The sequence below is a fragment of the Monopterus albus genome, unplaced genomic scaffold, assembly GCF_001952655.1.
Source record: "Monopterus albus unplaced genomic scaffold, M_albus_1.0 scaffold270.1, whole genome shotgun sequence".
Classification (NCBI taxonomy): domain Eukaryota; kingdom Metazoa; phylum Chordata; class Actinopteri; order Synbranchiformes; family Synbranchidae; genus Monopterus; species Monopterus albus.
Genome location: NW_018128150.1, coordinates 1,800,607 through 1,814,733, shown reverse-complemented (window position 1 = coordinate 1,814,733; position 14,127 = coordinate 1,800,607). Strand labels below are relative to the sequence as shown.

Here is a 14,127-nt window from a genome sequence, read left to right as displayed (position 1 = left end):
AAGGTTCACCTTCCAACAAGACAATGACCCTAAGCACACAGCTAAAATAACGAAGGAGCGGCTTCACAATAACTCCGTGACTGTTCTTGAATGGTCCAGCCAGAGCCCTGACTTAAACCCCATTGAGCATCTCTGGAGAGACCTGAAAATGGCTGTCCACCCACGTTTACCATCCAACCTGACAGAACTGGAGAGGATCTGCAAGGAGGAATGGCAGAGGATCCCCAAATGCAGGTGTGAAAAACTTGTTGCATCATTCCCAAAAAGACTCATGGCTGTATTAGCTCAAAAGGGTGCTTCTACTAAATACTGAGCAAAGGGTCTGAATACTTATGACCATGTGATATTTCAGTTTTTCTTTTTTAATAAATCTGCAAAAATGTCAAAAATTCTGTGTTTTTCTTCTGCAAAAATTCTGTGTTTTTCTGTCAATATGGGGTGCTGTGTGTACATTAATGAGGGAAAAAATGAACTTAAATGATTTTAGCCTATGGCTGCAATATAACAAAGAGTGAAAAATTTAAGGGGGTCTGAATACTTTTCGTACCCACAGTATGTGGCTCCAAAGAGATCTTTTACTGAAAGGCAGAACTCTCTTAGCCAAAGCTGAAGATTTGTTAAGACTTTCTTGTGCTGCAATGTTTCTCAATGTTGACAATCAAATCTTCTGTTAAATTTTTTTTGTGGAGAAACAAAACACTATCTAAAGAAGTCTGTTGTAATAAACACTTATGACAAAGGAGGGCTTAACTTTCTTATTTTTTACACTCAACAATACCTTTAAAAGTGGTTGGTTGAGAAAATCTTAAAAACCCAACCTCAATTTGGAATTTTATTTCTGAATGTGTTTTCTCACTGGGAAGTTTAAAACTTCTTCTGATGTGCAACTTTAGTATAGACAAAATTCCTGTAAAATTATCCTCCTTTCATAAGCAATGTTTGGTAGCCTGGTCTATGATTTTACAAGCACAATTTTTTTTACCAGATGCAGTATATAATCTGGAATAACTAACACATTTGGTATAAGAACAGATCTATATTCTTTGAACATTGGTTCAATAATATTGTCTTTGTAAGTCAACCTTTCAATGACCAAGGATTGCTCTTTACTTATCAGGAATTTTTCTGTCATAAGATCCCAGTTACTCCTAAAGACTTTGCTACTGTGTTTGGTGCTATCCCCTCTAACATACTGTTATTCAGAGGTTGTCCCCATCCAAATACTATTCCTTCTATGGATCCAGCTGAGTGCTCAACTTGGAAAATGTGGGGTTTTTTTGTTTGTTTTTTAAGCAAAGAACAATAGGAAGATTCCATCATTTTAAAAGGAAGTTGTTTCTCTCCCTAATGCTACTGGTTACTGGAGTAGATATATACCTGACATTAACTGGACAAAAGTATGGTGTCTACCTCAGAAGTATTTTGTGGTAAATAAAGTGATGTGATATAAGATTATCCATACATGCTATCAAAGAAAACATTTTTTTTGAGGAAATTTGGAAATTTCAGACTTTAACTGTTCTTTCTGTGGTGGCCACTTGGAAACCTTTAGCCATTTTGGTACTGTGACGATACCATAAATTTTGGAAAGATGTCTGCAGATTCATATGTAATAACTTGGTTTCTGATTTTAACCTCAAATTTGACAATCTAGTTTTTGGTGTTCATGGACATTGTGCGGGACGTTTACATGGCTAACAATTTTTAATTAACTTAACAGTAATTATCCTTCAAGGCAAATATTTAAAAAAGCAAACCTTGATGAAATAAAGGGAAAGGTACAAATTCTTAATAAAAAATTTTTGACAAAGCATACAAGTTTTCAAAGCTTTTGCATTGTCAGAGGAGATAATCTATTTGTAATTACATGGACTTTTACATAAAGACTATCTCCTTTTCTGACAATGCAAGAGTTTTGAAAACTTGAATTTGTAGCTTTCCCTTTATTTCATCTAGTTAATTCTATTTTTACCCTGGCTCTGTTCTGTTATGTTTTCCTTATACTGTATCTCTATGTGAAATAAAATTTATATAAAAAGAAAAGCGACGGTCATTACTCAGTTGGTACTGCCTACCCAATTTGCTGTATGCATGCACCTATCACGCCATACAATCATCTTACTTTAACCTTAACCACTCAGGAAATAGCTGTGTTTTGTGCATGTGTAGAATGGATCGGGTTTTGGGTAAGGATTTGATAGTGTCAGCTTGTTGTTGGTCTCTCTAAACTAAGTTTCACATCAAGATCATTTCTCTTTGTAGAGATCAAACCAGAGCTTGTTCAAAACATGATAAGTCTCAATTAAAAAGTTATCTATCTTACTCCCTGCAGTGGCAAAAATCCAAAAACATCCTGCTGCACTGTTTCTTCATCATTATACACCTTTTCAACACAATCTCCAGATTTTTCTTTGGGTAGAAAATGAATGTGACCCTGCTAGAGTAGATAGCAGTGGGCAAGCCCTGAACACAACATTGCTCGTCAGGCCACACACAGCTCACTCTGTCAGCTCTGGGAGGAGTGGCAGGTCCTTGCTGAAGATAATTAAGGCATTAATCAGTTGTCAGATCCCTCAACGACATCCATCCATCACACATACCCTTAAACCTCCCTGCTGAATGTTAATAAGTTGAGGGATGCAACCAGAGGGTGGATAAACTCAACTTGCACACTGCATAGCAACACTGGTTTATTTGGCAGAGTCCTGGTGGGGAGCAGCTGGAAGACACTAGACTCACATGGGCTGTTTGGGCAGATGAACTGCAGCACTGATAAGGATTTCAGAAGAATACATAGCATGCTGTCCTGCAGCAGCTACATACGTTAATCAGGTTCTTTGCATCGATAGTGTTTTACATCAAATTGTGGTGTATAGTGTGGATTTATTCAAACAAAAGCATCTTTTAAAAACACAAGTTTTGAAAGGTGTGGTTCTGTATATGTTCACAGTCATCATGCAGTGTCACTCAGCAGGTATAACTTGCACAAATGCAATTCAGGAGAAATTTGTGAAACTAACAGAGTGCAGGACAACCAGCAAGGGCTCATAAGCAACTGCAGCAAAAACAGATCAGAGAGTAAACTACATAGCAACTGATCAGCTTAAACACTACACCGGTAATGCTCAGATGTCAATCTCTTGAATTCTACACGTTTTAACTGTCCATTTATTCCTGGCTAGTTCAATGAGCCTTGACTGAGTAAAAGTTAAAAAGGTGCTCTTGCAAGTTGAGTTTGATAATGGTAGGCCCAGGATATTTTAAATAAATGTACTAAAATGTTCCTCAACTTGGAAAGACAAATGGAGAGCACTTAATGACTTTTTGCACTGTGAGTGAAATTTCACTGTGCATTACACTAATGGAGTTGTGCTTTCTCTCCTTCTTGTTCTCTCCACACTCCTGCACACAGATGTTTGCAGTTGAATGTAATTATGGTCATTTATTTCGATCGTAGCCAACAACCAAGCATTGGTGGTGTAGTTTAACCATTTGCATTACAACAGTTATCATCCTTCCAAACAAGTGCAGTCACCTCCGCAGTCACTGTTTTCTTCCTCCTTTTACCCTCTGACTTTGTGATGAGGCCAGTAAAATGTAAAGAGCACAAGCTAGTTTTAGTGTGGAGTTAAATTGTGAAGTGGGGTGAGATGATGATCAGAGGCCATTTTCAGGGGTTAAGGGGTTGGATGCAGTGTATTAAGTGCTGTATTCACACAAGAAAGAGGTTTCACAAGACACGGGCTGTGGAACAACAGGTTGCAGTGGAAAATCAGAATGTTTCAGGCAGTGAGGAAGATAAAGAGGTTGCAGACGTCAGACATTGCAGAGGATGTGGAGGATTTAGATAATGAAAACGAAGAAAAGGGTATTGCAGAGGGTTAAGAGGGTGGAGCATTTCAGACGGCGCAGAGAATGCAAGGTTTCATCAAAAGCTGCAGTGCCTACAGTGGTTTTACACATGGGATGAGCACGCATAGCACATAAAGGTACTGGCCTGTTAAGATCAATATGTGATTCTTTTAACACTTCTCAGATTGCTGGCTTAATCATATGGTCAAAAACACAAGTATTAAATCCATGAAAATGAACACAGTGCTTGAAGTGAACCAGTTGCCCAGTTTTTGTTTAGGTTGTCTCACACTCCAATCTGCAATAAGTACCACTCGTCCAATTCAAGTCCATTACTAATGGACTTGAATTGGCAGAAGAAGACAAATAGAAATAACGTGCTTGTTGCACTGTGGATTCTGTCCAATAGCTAGATCACATGTTTCAAACTCAAGGCCCGCGGGCCACATCCAGCCTGCGAGATCATTTTATATACCTTTTTTTAACGACCCGGCGATATGAAGCGCCGATAACACACAAACTACAAATCCCATAATGCAGCGCAACAGCTGCCTTACCGAATGACAGGCTACCTGCAATCACTCCCGCGTCAATTATGTCAGATCAATCAAGCCTCTGTTGATGTATACAACCCTAATTTCAAGTCAAAGCTAGCCCCTAACAATGGCCAAGAGGAAAGTTGATTCTGAAAACAGAGCCTTTCTAAACCGGTGGGAGGCTGAGTATATGTTTACTGACATTGTCGGTAAACCTGTGTCTTATTTGTGGAGCTAATGTGGCTGTAATTAAGGAATATAACCTAAGACAGCACTACGAGACAAAGACGGCACTACGAGACAAAACATCAGGACAAGCTGAAAAACGTGAATGAAGAGCAGAAGCTACAGAAGGTAGAGGAGTTGAAGAGGAATCTGTTATGTACTCACCCCTTTTTCTTGGTGGGTAGTACTAACTGATAAAGAAGACACAGAGACGGGTGCAACTTGTGTGTTACTCTTCAGAACAGAAAAACAAAACTGTAGTGTACAGAGTCACTCAGAAGTGTTCCTTCCTCAACAGGAAATAACATCATACCCTTTTCACAATAAATTTATCTACTCAGAAACGTCAATACATATCTCTTCCCCCATTAGCTTGGAACTCCCCAGTAAAGAACGAACATTTCTAACCAACAAATCCTGATTATCTCTTTCTTTGAAATATCATTTTTACTAAACTAGGAAAGAGAGGGTAGACTACCTCTCAGTCCAACTGAACCCCTGGGAATTATTCTGTCCCAATATTGTGGGTCAGTTCTTACTAATAAGATGGTCTATCAGTAGGTCGTCTGTTTCTCCTTGGATAAGAGCGACCCATTGCTGGACCAGTCACCGTATCGCTGGATGGGGACTGCACAAGCTCCTCTCTGTAAGGAATGATGTCTGTTAAAGGCACGGGTGGAGAGTCCAGTGATTCAGAGACAATGTCTCCAGTACTGGTATGTTTCAGTGAATCTTCCACTGTTGTAGAGGGCCCTGAGTCTGTATGTCTGTCCAGATCAGAAAATGGTAACTGGTGTGTAGACTCCTGTGAGCCACTTGTGTGCAGTAATTGATCAATATGTCTCCTCGAAATGAGATTCTCATTTGTTTCCACGGTGTATGAAACAGGTTCAGTCTGTGTGATGACTGTCACAGGTGTCCACCTATCTTTGGAAAGGTAGTTCCGAGCAAGGACGTGATCTCCAGCTTTGAAACTTCTGGCTTTTGTTTTTCCCCGTCTCTCAACTTGGGCTCTCTGTTGGAGTTGTACAACCTCCTTTGTTTTGCGAGGCCTCAGCAGGTCAAGCCGAGTACGGAATTTTCTTTTGAACATAGCTGAAGCAGGAGACACCTTTGTTGTTGCATGCAGTGTGTACCGGTACGACAGAAGGAAAGCGTTTAGGCGTCTTTTTAGGGACTGTGTACCCCTAGAGGATATAAGAGCTTGTTTCATTGTCTGCACAAATCTTTCTGCCAATCCATTCGTAGCTGGATGATATGGGGCAGACTTGGTGTGGTGAATACCATTCTCCCTCATGAATCTTTCAGACTCCTCTGACACCAGTTGGGGGCGGTTATCGCTCACCAGTTGTTGTGGTAAGCCAAAACAGCTGAAGATAGATCTTAGTTCTTTGATAGTCTTTTCTGAGGAAGTGCTTTTCATGACTGCAACCTCTGGCCATTTGCTGAGGGCATCAACCACAACTAAGAACATGTGGTTTTCCATTGGGCCGGCAAAGTCTATGTGGACTTGTTGCCATGGCTCTTCAGGCCAGTCCCATGGGCGTAATGGTGCCAGTTGTGGGAGAATCCTCAGTTTTTGGCAGGCAGGACATGATTTTGCTTTCTCCTCAATAGCTGCATTTAACCCCGGCCACCAGAAGTAGCTACGAGCGATCTCCTTCATTCGCACCATTCCACAGTGTTCACAGTGGAGTTCTTCTAGCACCTTGTCTCTCAGAGGCGGTGGGATAATGACACGATTACTCCACAGCAAGCAACGTGCCTGAACTGTAAGTTCATTTCTTCTCACCATGTAGGGTTTCAATTCTGCTGTCATTTCTCCCCTTCTTCCATGAGAAATGATTTCCATCACCTCTGCAATGACCGGGTCAGTGCGTGTGTTTTTCGTTACATCAACTGCCGTCAAAGGAACAGAAGGAACGTCTTTGAAATAAAGGATTTCTTCTTGTTTTGACTCAGGATGGGTTATTGACAGCAGAAGTCTTGAGAGTCCATCCGAAAGGAAGCCTTCTGTATCTGTACAGTCCTTTGTGTGTCACAATGGTTAACAGCTCTTGTTCCACAGTGTTCACAGTGGAGTTCTTCTAGCACCTTGTCTCTCAGAGGCGGTGGGATAATGACACGATTACTCCACAGCAAGCAACGTGCCTGAACTGTAAGTTCATTTCTTCTCACCATGTAGGGTTTCAATTCTGCTGTCATTTCTCCTCTTCTTCCATGAGAAATGATTTCCATCACCTCTGCAATGACCGGGTCAGTGCGTGTGTTTTTCGTTACATCAACTGCCGTCAAAGGAACAGAAGGAACGTCTTTGAAATAAAGGATTTCTTCTTGTTTTGACTCAGGATGGGTTATTGACAGCAGAAGTCTTGAGAGTCCATCCGAAAGGAAGCCTTCTGTATCTGTACGATTACTCCACAGCAAGCAACGTGCCTGAACTGTAAGTTCATTTCTTCTCACCATGTAGGGTTTCAATTCTGCTGTCATTTCTCCTCTTCTTCCATGAGAAATGATTTCCATCACCTCTGCAATGACCGGGTCAGTGCGTGTGTTTTTCGTTACATCAACTGCCGTCAAAGGAACAGAAGGAACGTCTTTGAAATAAAGGATTTCTTCTTGTTTTGACTCAGGATGGGTTATTGACAGCAGAAGTCTTGAGAGTCCATCCGAAAGGAAGCCTTCTGTATCTGTACAGTCCTTTGTGTGTCACAATGGTTAACAGCTCTTGTGAATTTTTATCCACATGCATTTGGAGGTATGCCTGGCATAAGTCTACTTTACTGAATTTCTGTGCTCCAGCCAGACCTGCGAATAGGTCATCAATGAGCGGTAATGGGTATTGTTCTGTGACCAAAACAGGGTTCACCATTACCTTAAAGTGCCCACAAATCCTTGGCATGCCATCCTTTTTCATGACTGGGACAATTGGTGTAGCCCACTCACTTGTAGTCACAGGTTCCAACACTCCACTCTTTAGCAATTTGTCAAGTTCTGCCTCCACTTTTGGTCTTATGGAATATGGGAACGGTCTTGCTTTTAAACACTTTGGTGTACGCTCTGGTTTCACCGCCATTTTTGCCGTAATGCCCTTCATACTGCCAAGTTCACCATCAAAATTTTTGAGTGTTTGTTTAAAATTTCCTGCAGTGGATCACTGTCTCTAGCTTTAAGCAGGTATACTTCTTGCCAGTTCAGTCTCAGTTCTCTTAACCAGCCACGTCCTACCAAGGTAGGGTGTTTCCCTGTAACAATATACAGCGGCAAAGTCTTTGTTTGGTTGTGGTGCTCCACTTTTACATTCACCCTTCCTAACACTGGAACAGACTGACCAGTGTAGGTCTTCAACTTCAGCTTAGTTGGTTGCAAAGGAAGGTGTCGCAGTTTTTCTTCATGGATAACCCTTGAGACCAGTGATACACGTGTGCCAGTGTCCACTTGCATCCTCACCATTTTGTTCTCCAACAATGGCATAATCCAATATCCATCATCACAGTCCGTGACAGACAGTACATGTACAGCCTCCTCATCCGAATTGTCACTCTCTTCAGTCTGTTCGTGCTTGTTCACATTTGTTTTTGTAGAAACCACTTTTCTTCATTTCTCTGGGCTGTCGGTGCAACTGTGTCTTTTTATTTTTACAGGTTTGTTCGATGTGGCCTTTCTTACCACACTTTCTGCAGTCCAGGTCCTTACACCAGCATTCTGTTGCTTCGTGTCCAGACTTCCCACATCTGTAACATGGTTTCCCACCTGCTTTGTTTTTGTTCTCAGTATACAACTTATGCACTTGGGTTGAGGTACTTAGCTGTTGTGCTTCACGCGCAGCCATTTCCATTGACATGCTTATCTCTATGGCCTTTTCTAGGGTCAGACTGGCCTCAGTGAGTAGCCTCACTGCGTAGACCACACACCAGTCTATCTCAAATGGTGTTGTTCAAAGCTTGTCCAAAATCACAATGTTCTGGTGCAGCTATTGAGGACAACAGCTACAAACTTTAACACTGATTCCCCCTCTTCTTGGTTCCTTTTATGGAATCTGGCCAGTTTACAGTGGCCTCATCTGTTGAAATATCTATTGCAATGGTTATAATTACCTGGCTTACAAAAGGGGAAACATATCTCCTTCAGATCTTTTCCAGAGCTTCATAGTGACTACAATGTGTACCTGAATTCTTCATTTAAACCTGAAGGGAGCACGAAAAGTTCAAGTTGTAGATAAAAGCCAGCGAGGACCAGAATGACACTCCCTATAAGGCTGCTCTTATCACAGCCTGCCATTATCATCAGTCATTATATACAGTATGTGACATACAAAGGCCATTCTCACTTGGCCAGTGGAGCCTCAATTGTACTATATTTCACAGCACACGCGCGCGCGCACACACACACACACACACACAGTGAGTAAAATAACTAAAGCTGTAAGAATGTCACTGCAAAAGACTGGACCTTCACGAACAAAATATATCTGTAGGCATGTTGCTGTATGGTACATATTCTCTTTTCTATGTGGGACACCTTTGCTTCATGGAGAGACCCAAGGGGTGGCAAGCCCTGGTGCCACCCCTGCTAGAATCAAATTGTGGTGTTTGTCAGTATTAATGAATGAAAAATGAAAAACAATGACAAATTGTTGCTTTAAACTAACATTTTTCTCAAGCTTTATAATTGATATTGGTCAGATTATTTTTATTTTATATCATGTAGAATGCATTAATTTCTCTGATTGTGTTGTTGTGGAGCACTTAACATGATTTACCTCAGTGAGGTGGAACTACTGTGCAGCAGTGATGTCCATGGCAGGGAGAAAATAAGGAATGCAGCCAAAGTTAGCTAAAGAAAGCACTATGTGCATCTGTTTACACAAAATAAGCTTTGATTCTTAATGTATTGTTTGTTATTTCATAGAACTTATATTGACCTTTTACATGTACAGTATTTCAAATGTGCAACTCCTCTCTGTCTGCCCCAGCCTGGCCACCTCTTCCAAAAGTTTCTTGATCTGCCCCTGATTTGCCTAAGAAACGTTTGACATTTTGGGAAACACTTAGCTGCTATCTTGCGAAGAGGCAAGAATGGAGATTGATAACATTTTCTCACTTACTAAATATGATATAAAATCCACCTACCAGTGGATTAGGGTTAGGCTTATGTCTTATTTGTTTAAGTTCTAAAAAAAAAAAAAAAAATTCAAAGTGTAAAAAATGGCATTGTGGTTTTAGAATTACATCTAAAGAAATACTGGAGTATTTCTCAACTTGTAACAGTTTTCCCTGGAGTGTCAGTTTCCTGGCACTCTCATGGTGACAATAAAATTCTCAAAACTTCACTTTTTGCACTTTTCTACATTCAGACAGAGCAAGACTATCTGTTTTCCTCTGTTTTTTATTTGCATGCTAACCAGCTGCTGGCTGTAGTTTCAAATTTAGCTTAGAGATAAGAAAATGGTGTTGATGCTCTTAGCTCACACCCTCAGCAAGAAAGCAAAAAAGGGCAATTCCCCAAAATGGCAAACTGTGGCTTTAAAGTAACATTGTGGTTAATTATTGCCTTGATCCTTTTTCCATGATTCTGCCTATCTAGGATAACACTGCATTCACCAGACAGATTGCTGACATTTGGACAGACAGCAGTTAAGCCAAGACACAACAGCGAGATAGTTCAGTCACATTATCTAAACTTCATTAGTTAAAAGTATGACTGAATGTGAGTGCACCAAGTGCTACAGCAAGTATGGCAGGTCACAGATCCAGGATGTTTGTCTGTAGTCTGTCATACAATTACATGGTTTAATATAGTTTTTGTTGCTGTTGTTGTGTTTCTTGCTCCATCTCACTTCTTGTTTGCGATGTCAATCAACCCAAGACCTCAGCAGCTAACATCAATTCAGTGTTATCATTAGAGATATAATAATAATAATCTAATTATCACCTTTATTTGGCCAAGTATGTTACACACACAAGGAATTTGTTTCCAGTACAGAACCGATGGCAGCCATCTGTGACGCCAACTCTCACCGATGGCTCTAACCATCAGGGGCAACTTGGGGGTTCAGTGTCTTTCCCAAGGACACTTCAACATGTGGACTGCAGGCACTGAGATTGAACCTCGAACCCTCCGGTTGGAAGACAACTGCTCTACCCACTGAACCACAGTTTTTATATAACAAAAAAAAAGTAATTCAAATGATGTAAGAAAATAAGACCCAAGATGTAATAAAATGGCAAGTTCCTCTTCAGCAGCATATAGGTGGTATATTTTGTCAAATATATTTTGTTTTTTTTTTCTGTGTGTGTTGAAGGTACCACCAAACTGTTTTCCTTCACTAAATTATGGATTATCTATTTAAAAATGTTAATAAAAAAAAAAAAATCCACACAATTCTTAGTTTCGCCATAAATGTATTATCATTGTAACAATATTCTGCCCACTTTCATTCTAGATGAGTTTACATTTGCCTAGTTCTTACAAGTCCCTCAAAACAAGTTATTGAATATGATGTACAGTATAATGAAAATGACCAAAGCAAGTGATTACACATGAAAAACTTTATGAAAAACTCAAATTTAAATGTATGCAAATTTTATGTAAAACATGAGGGCTGCTTGTATACTGCCTCTTATTTTTTGATCTGATTCAGATTTTTACAGTAATGCCAAATTATGAAGCAGTCCAGTGACATGTCGGGAAGAAATGACATACTTTTAACAGAGAACAACATCAAAACATATTTGTGCAAGCTTAACTCTATCTGGTGTTAAGGAGTTATGGTCCTTACAAGCACATCGCTGTTTATCTTGAAGACAAGCCTGGGCGTGTCCTGAGTAAAGCTGTGCAGGGGTAATTTCCCACCGAGGCCATCGTCGTCTTTCGCCTGGGGGGAGAAATAATGGCTTCTTTTTACGAATGGCAAAAATAAACAGGTGAACAGAAGCAACAAGAAAAATCAGAAATGGAAAACAACACTGAGAAAGATGGAAAATGGTGACTGTAAAATGGGTGGACAGTCATTGGTTTGTGGACAAACCAATCAACAGGATTCTCTCTGTGCATGCATGTCTGTGGACGGCTGGGAAACCCGCAGACATTTAACTTGACATTCAAAGCGCTGCAGCTACTGATGCTGCAGGGTTTATTCAAACACCCATTCATTTAAGATAAAAATGGAAAATTAAACACATTTAAAATGAAAAAAATAGTAATATCACTCTGTCAGCATGACAGTGTTAAAGTATATGACAGGCTCTGACATCTGTGTAAGACCTCTGTTGATCAGAATTTCTGCAGTATTATTACCATGGTAAAATATAGCGTACAGAGCAGGAGCCATAAATAAGAACGCCAGCAACTATTCAGTTATGTTTGCTTGCTTTCTAATAAACTCAATGGGTGGTTAGATACTATACTAAAAACCCCACACAGGTATTTTCACTTTTCTCTTTGATAATACAGTACTTCTGCTCAGGTTGAGGCTAGATCAATTTGATAAGAATCACACAGAATTACCAAACTCTGTATTAACTTGTCAGTAGGTTGAGTACATCGTAATAATCTAATATGACTTCACTCCAAAAGTAATGTGCATGGGTTTGCACATTGTCTTTGTGGACAATTTAAGACAATTTAAAAATCAATGTTGACTGCACCACTTACTGTGGGATGTATTCCTAATATTTTTTATTTGACGTTATTCACAGAAAGCATTCCTGTTCAGTGGAAGACTGCCTATGTTGTACCTTTGCATAAAGAGAGGCTCTCAGATGAACTCAATATTTTAATCCTATATCTAAACTCTCTTGTCTGGCTAAAACACCGAAAAGGCTTGTTAATAATCAGGTACAACATTTTTTAACTAGTAACTGTATTCTGAATCCATGTCAGTTTGGCTTTAGATCTTGTCATAGCATTGTGACAGCTGCCTCAAAGGATGCTGGTGATATTGCATAGGCTTTGGATAGAAAACTAGATTGCTTTTTATTGATTTATCCATTCTCTTGAAAAAATTTGGCCATACTGGATTTGATAAGAAGTCGAGAAAATGGTTTAGGAATTATTTGTCTGATAGATCACAAGCTGTTGTAGTAGATTGTCTTAAGTCTAATATTCTGGGTATTATCTAGAGGACTCCTGCAAGGATCCATTTTGGGCCCCACTTTATTCAGTTTTTTTTGATGATCTAGGATCCAAAGTAATTATTAGTACTAGGCATTTATATACAGATGACATGGCCATTTATACAGTGACCCCGTCCACTGATCAGGCTTTTCAGCATTTGCAGTTTCATTTTAACATTGTTCAACATCATATTCTTGATCGTAAACTAACATTCAATTCCTGTAAAACAAAGTATATGATTTTTTTATACTAGAAAGTGATGGCAAATTGATAATTCAAATTTAAATGAACTGAATGGTGATTTCATTGACAAAGTCCCTGCATCTTGGCTTTTGGTTAGACAAGCTGAGTTTTAAATTGTATCTTGAGAAATTAACTGCTTTGTTTAAGCATAGACTTTCATTTCTGTATGGAAACACATTTAGTTTTGATGAGTATCACAGGAGGCAGTTGGTATAAGCAACAATTGTATCTGTAATAGACTATGGTGATATAATTTATATGTATGCCTCTGCCAGATCCCTGAAACCATGGACTCAGTGTATCATGCTGCTATTAGATTTGTTACTGGAGATCCCTTTAAGACTCACCATTGTGAATTATATCAGAAAGTAGGTTGGCCATCATTGATGCTAAGAAAACATATCATTGCACGTTATTTATCTATAAAGCCCTACAATAAGTTGTCTGAATATATTACATGCCTCCTGAGTTATAAATAATCAATGTATCAAACCCGTTCAGAAGATTAGCTTGTTCTGCTTCCCTTTTTTTTGCCAAAACAGAAGTAGGAAAGATGTCCTTCTCTTACTATGACCTGCAAAAATTTATTAGAAAAAAATAAAACCAGCTGTGCACCTTCCTTTATCTCAGTTTAAACTGCTTTTGTACGGTGTAGTACTTTACAGTTTAAGTTTGAGTGTAACTGGTAAGCTGGATACCAGTTTTTAAATATGATTTTATTATCTGAAAGTGGCCCACATTCAGAGCAGTATACCAGACAAAGTCCCTGCATCTTGCAATTGATAAATTGATGTCTGTGGTTGTGTATCATGTACTACACACATGTGTGTACAGTTTTGTCTGACTGGTTCTTCGTCTGTGTGTATGACGTACAACCTAGGTGTTGCTGTGTGATGAATAACAGTCCCTTCCTTATTTTCCCCTGGACGATTCTAAGGGCCCACGAACTTTGGGGGCCCACAGTCTGTGGGTAGAGGGCCCAACTTCAAAATATTTCATAAGGCCCAAAACTGCTAGCGGCGCCCCTGGCTCTATGACACAGGTTATAGTTGTGTTGTTGGTTCACCTTTGCCTGCTTCTCCACTTTCCAGAGTCCTCTGATGTTTGGCCAGCGGGGACGTAGGACTGCTGGGAGCTGTGGTATGTTTGTGCA

General features: G+C 39.8%; 1 protein-coding gene across 2 annotated transcripts in view; it reads right to left on the bottom strand.

Moving 5' to 3' along the window:
* The window catches only part of sobpa (sine oculis binding protein homolog (Drosophila) a), a 68,541-nt gene that overhangs the window by 16,254 nt on the left and 38,160 nt on the right, over nt 1-14,127 (bottom strand). For both annotated transcript variants that reach the window (XM_020621932.1, XM_020621933.1), the window contains one exon: nt 11,395-11,490. In XM_020621932.1, the coding sequence (XP_020477588.1) occupies nt 11,395-11,490 (96 nt within the window). The remainder of the gene's footprint in view (nt 1-11,394; nt 11,491-14,127) is intronic.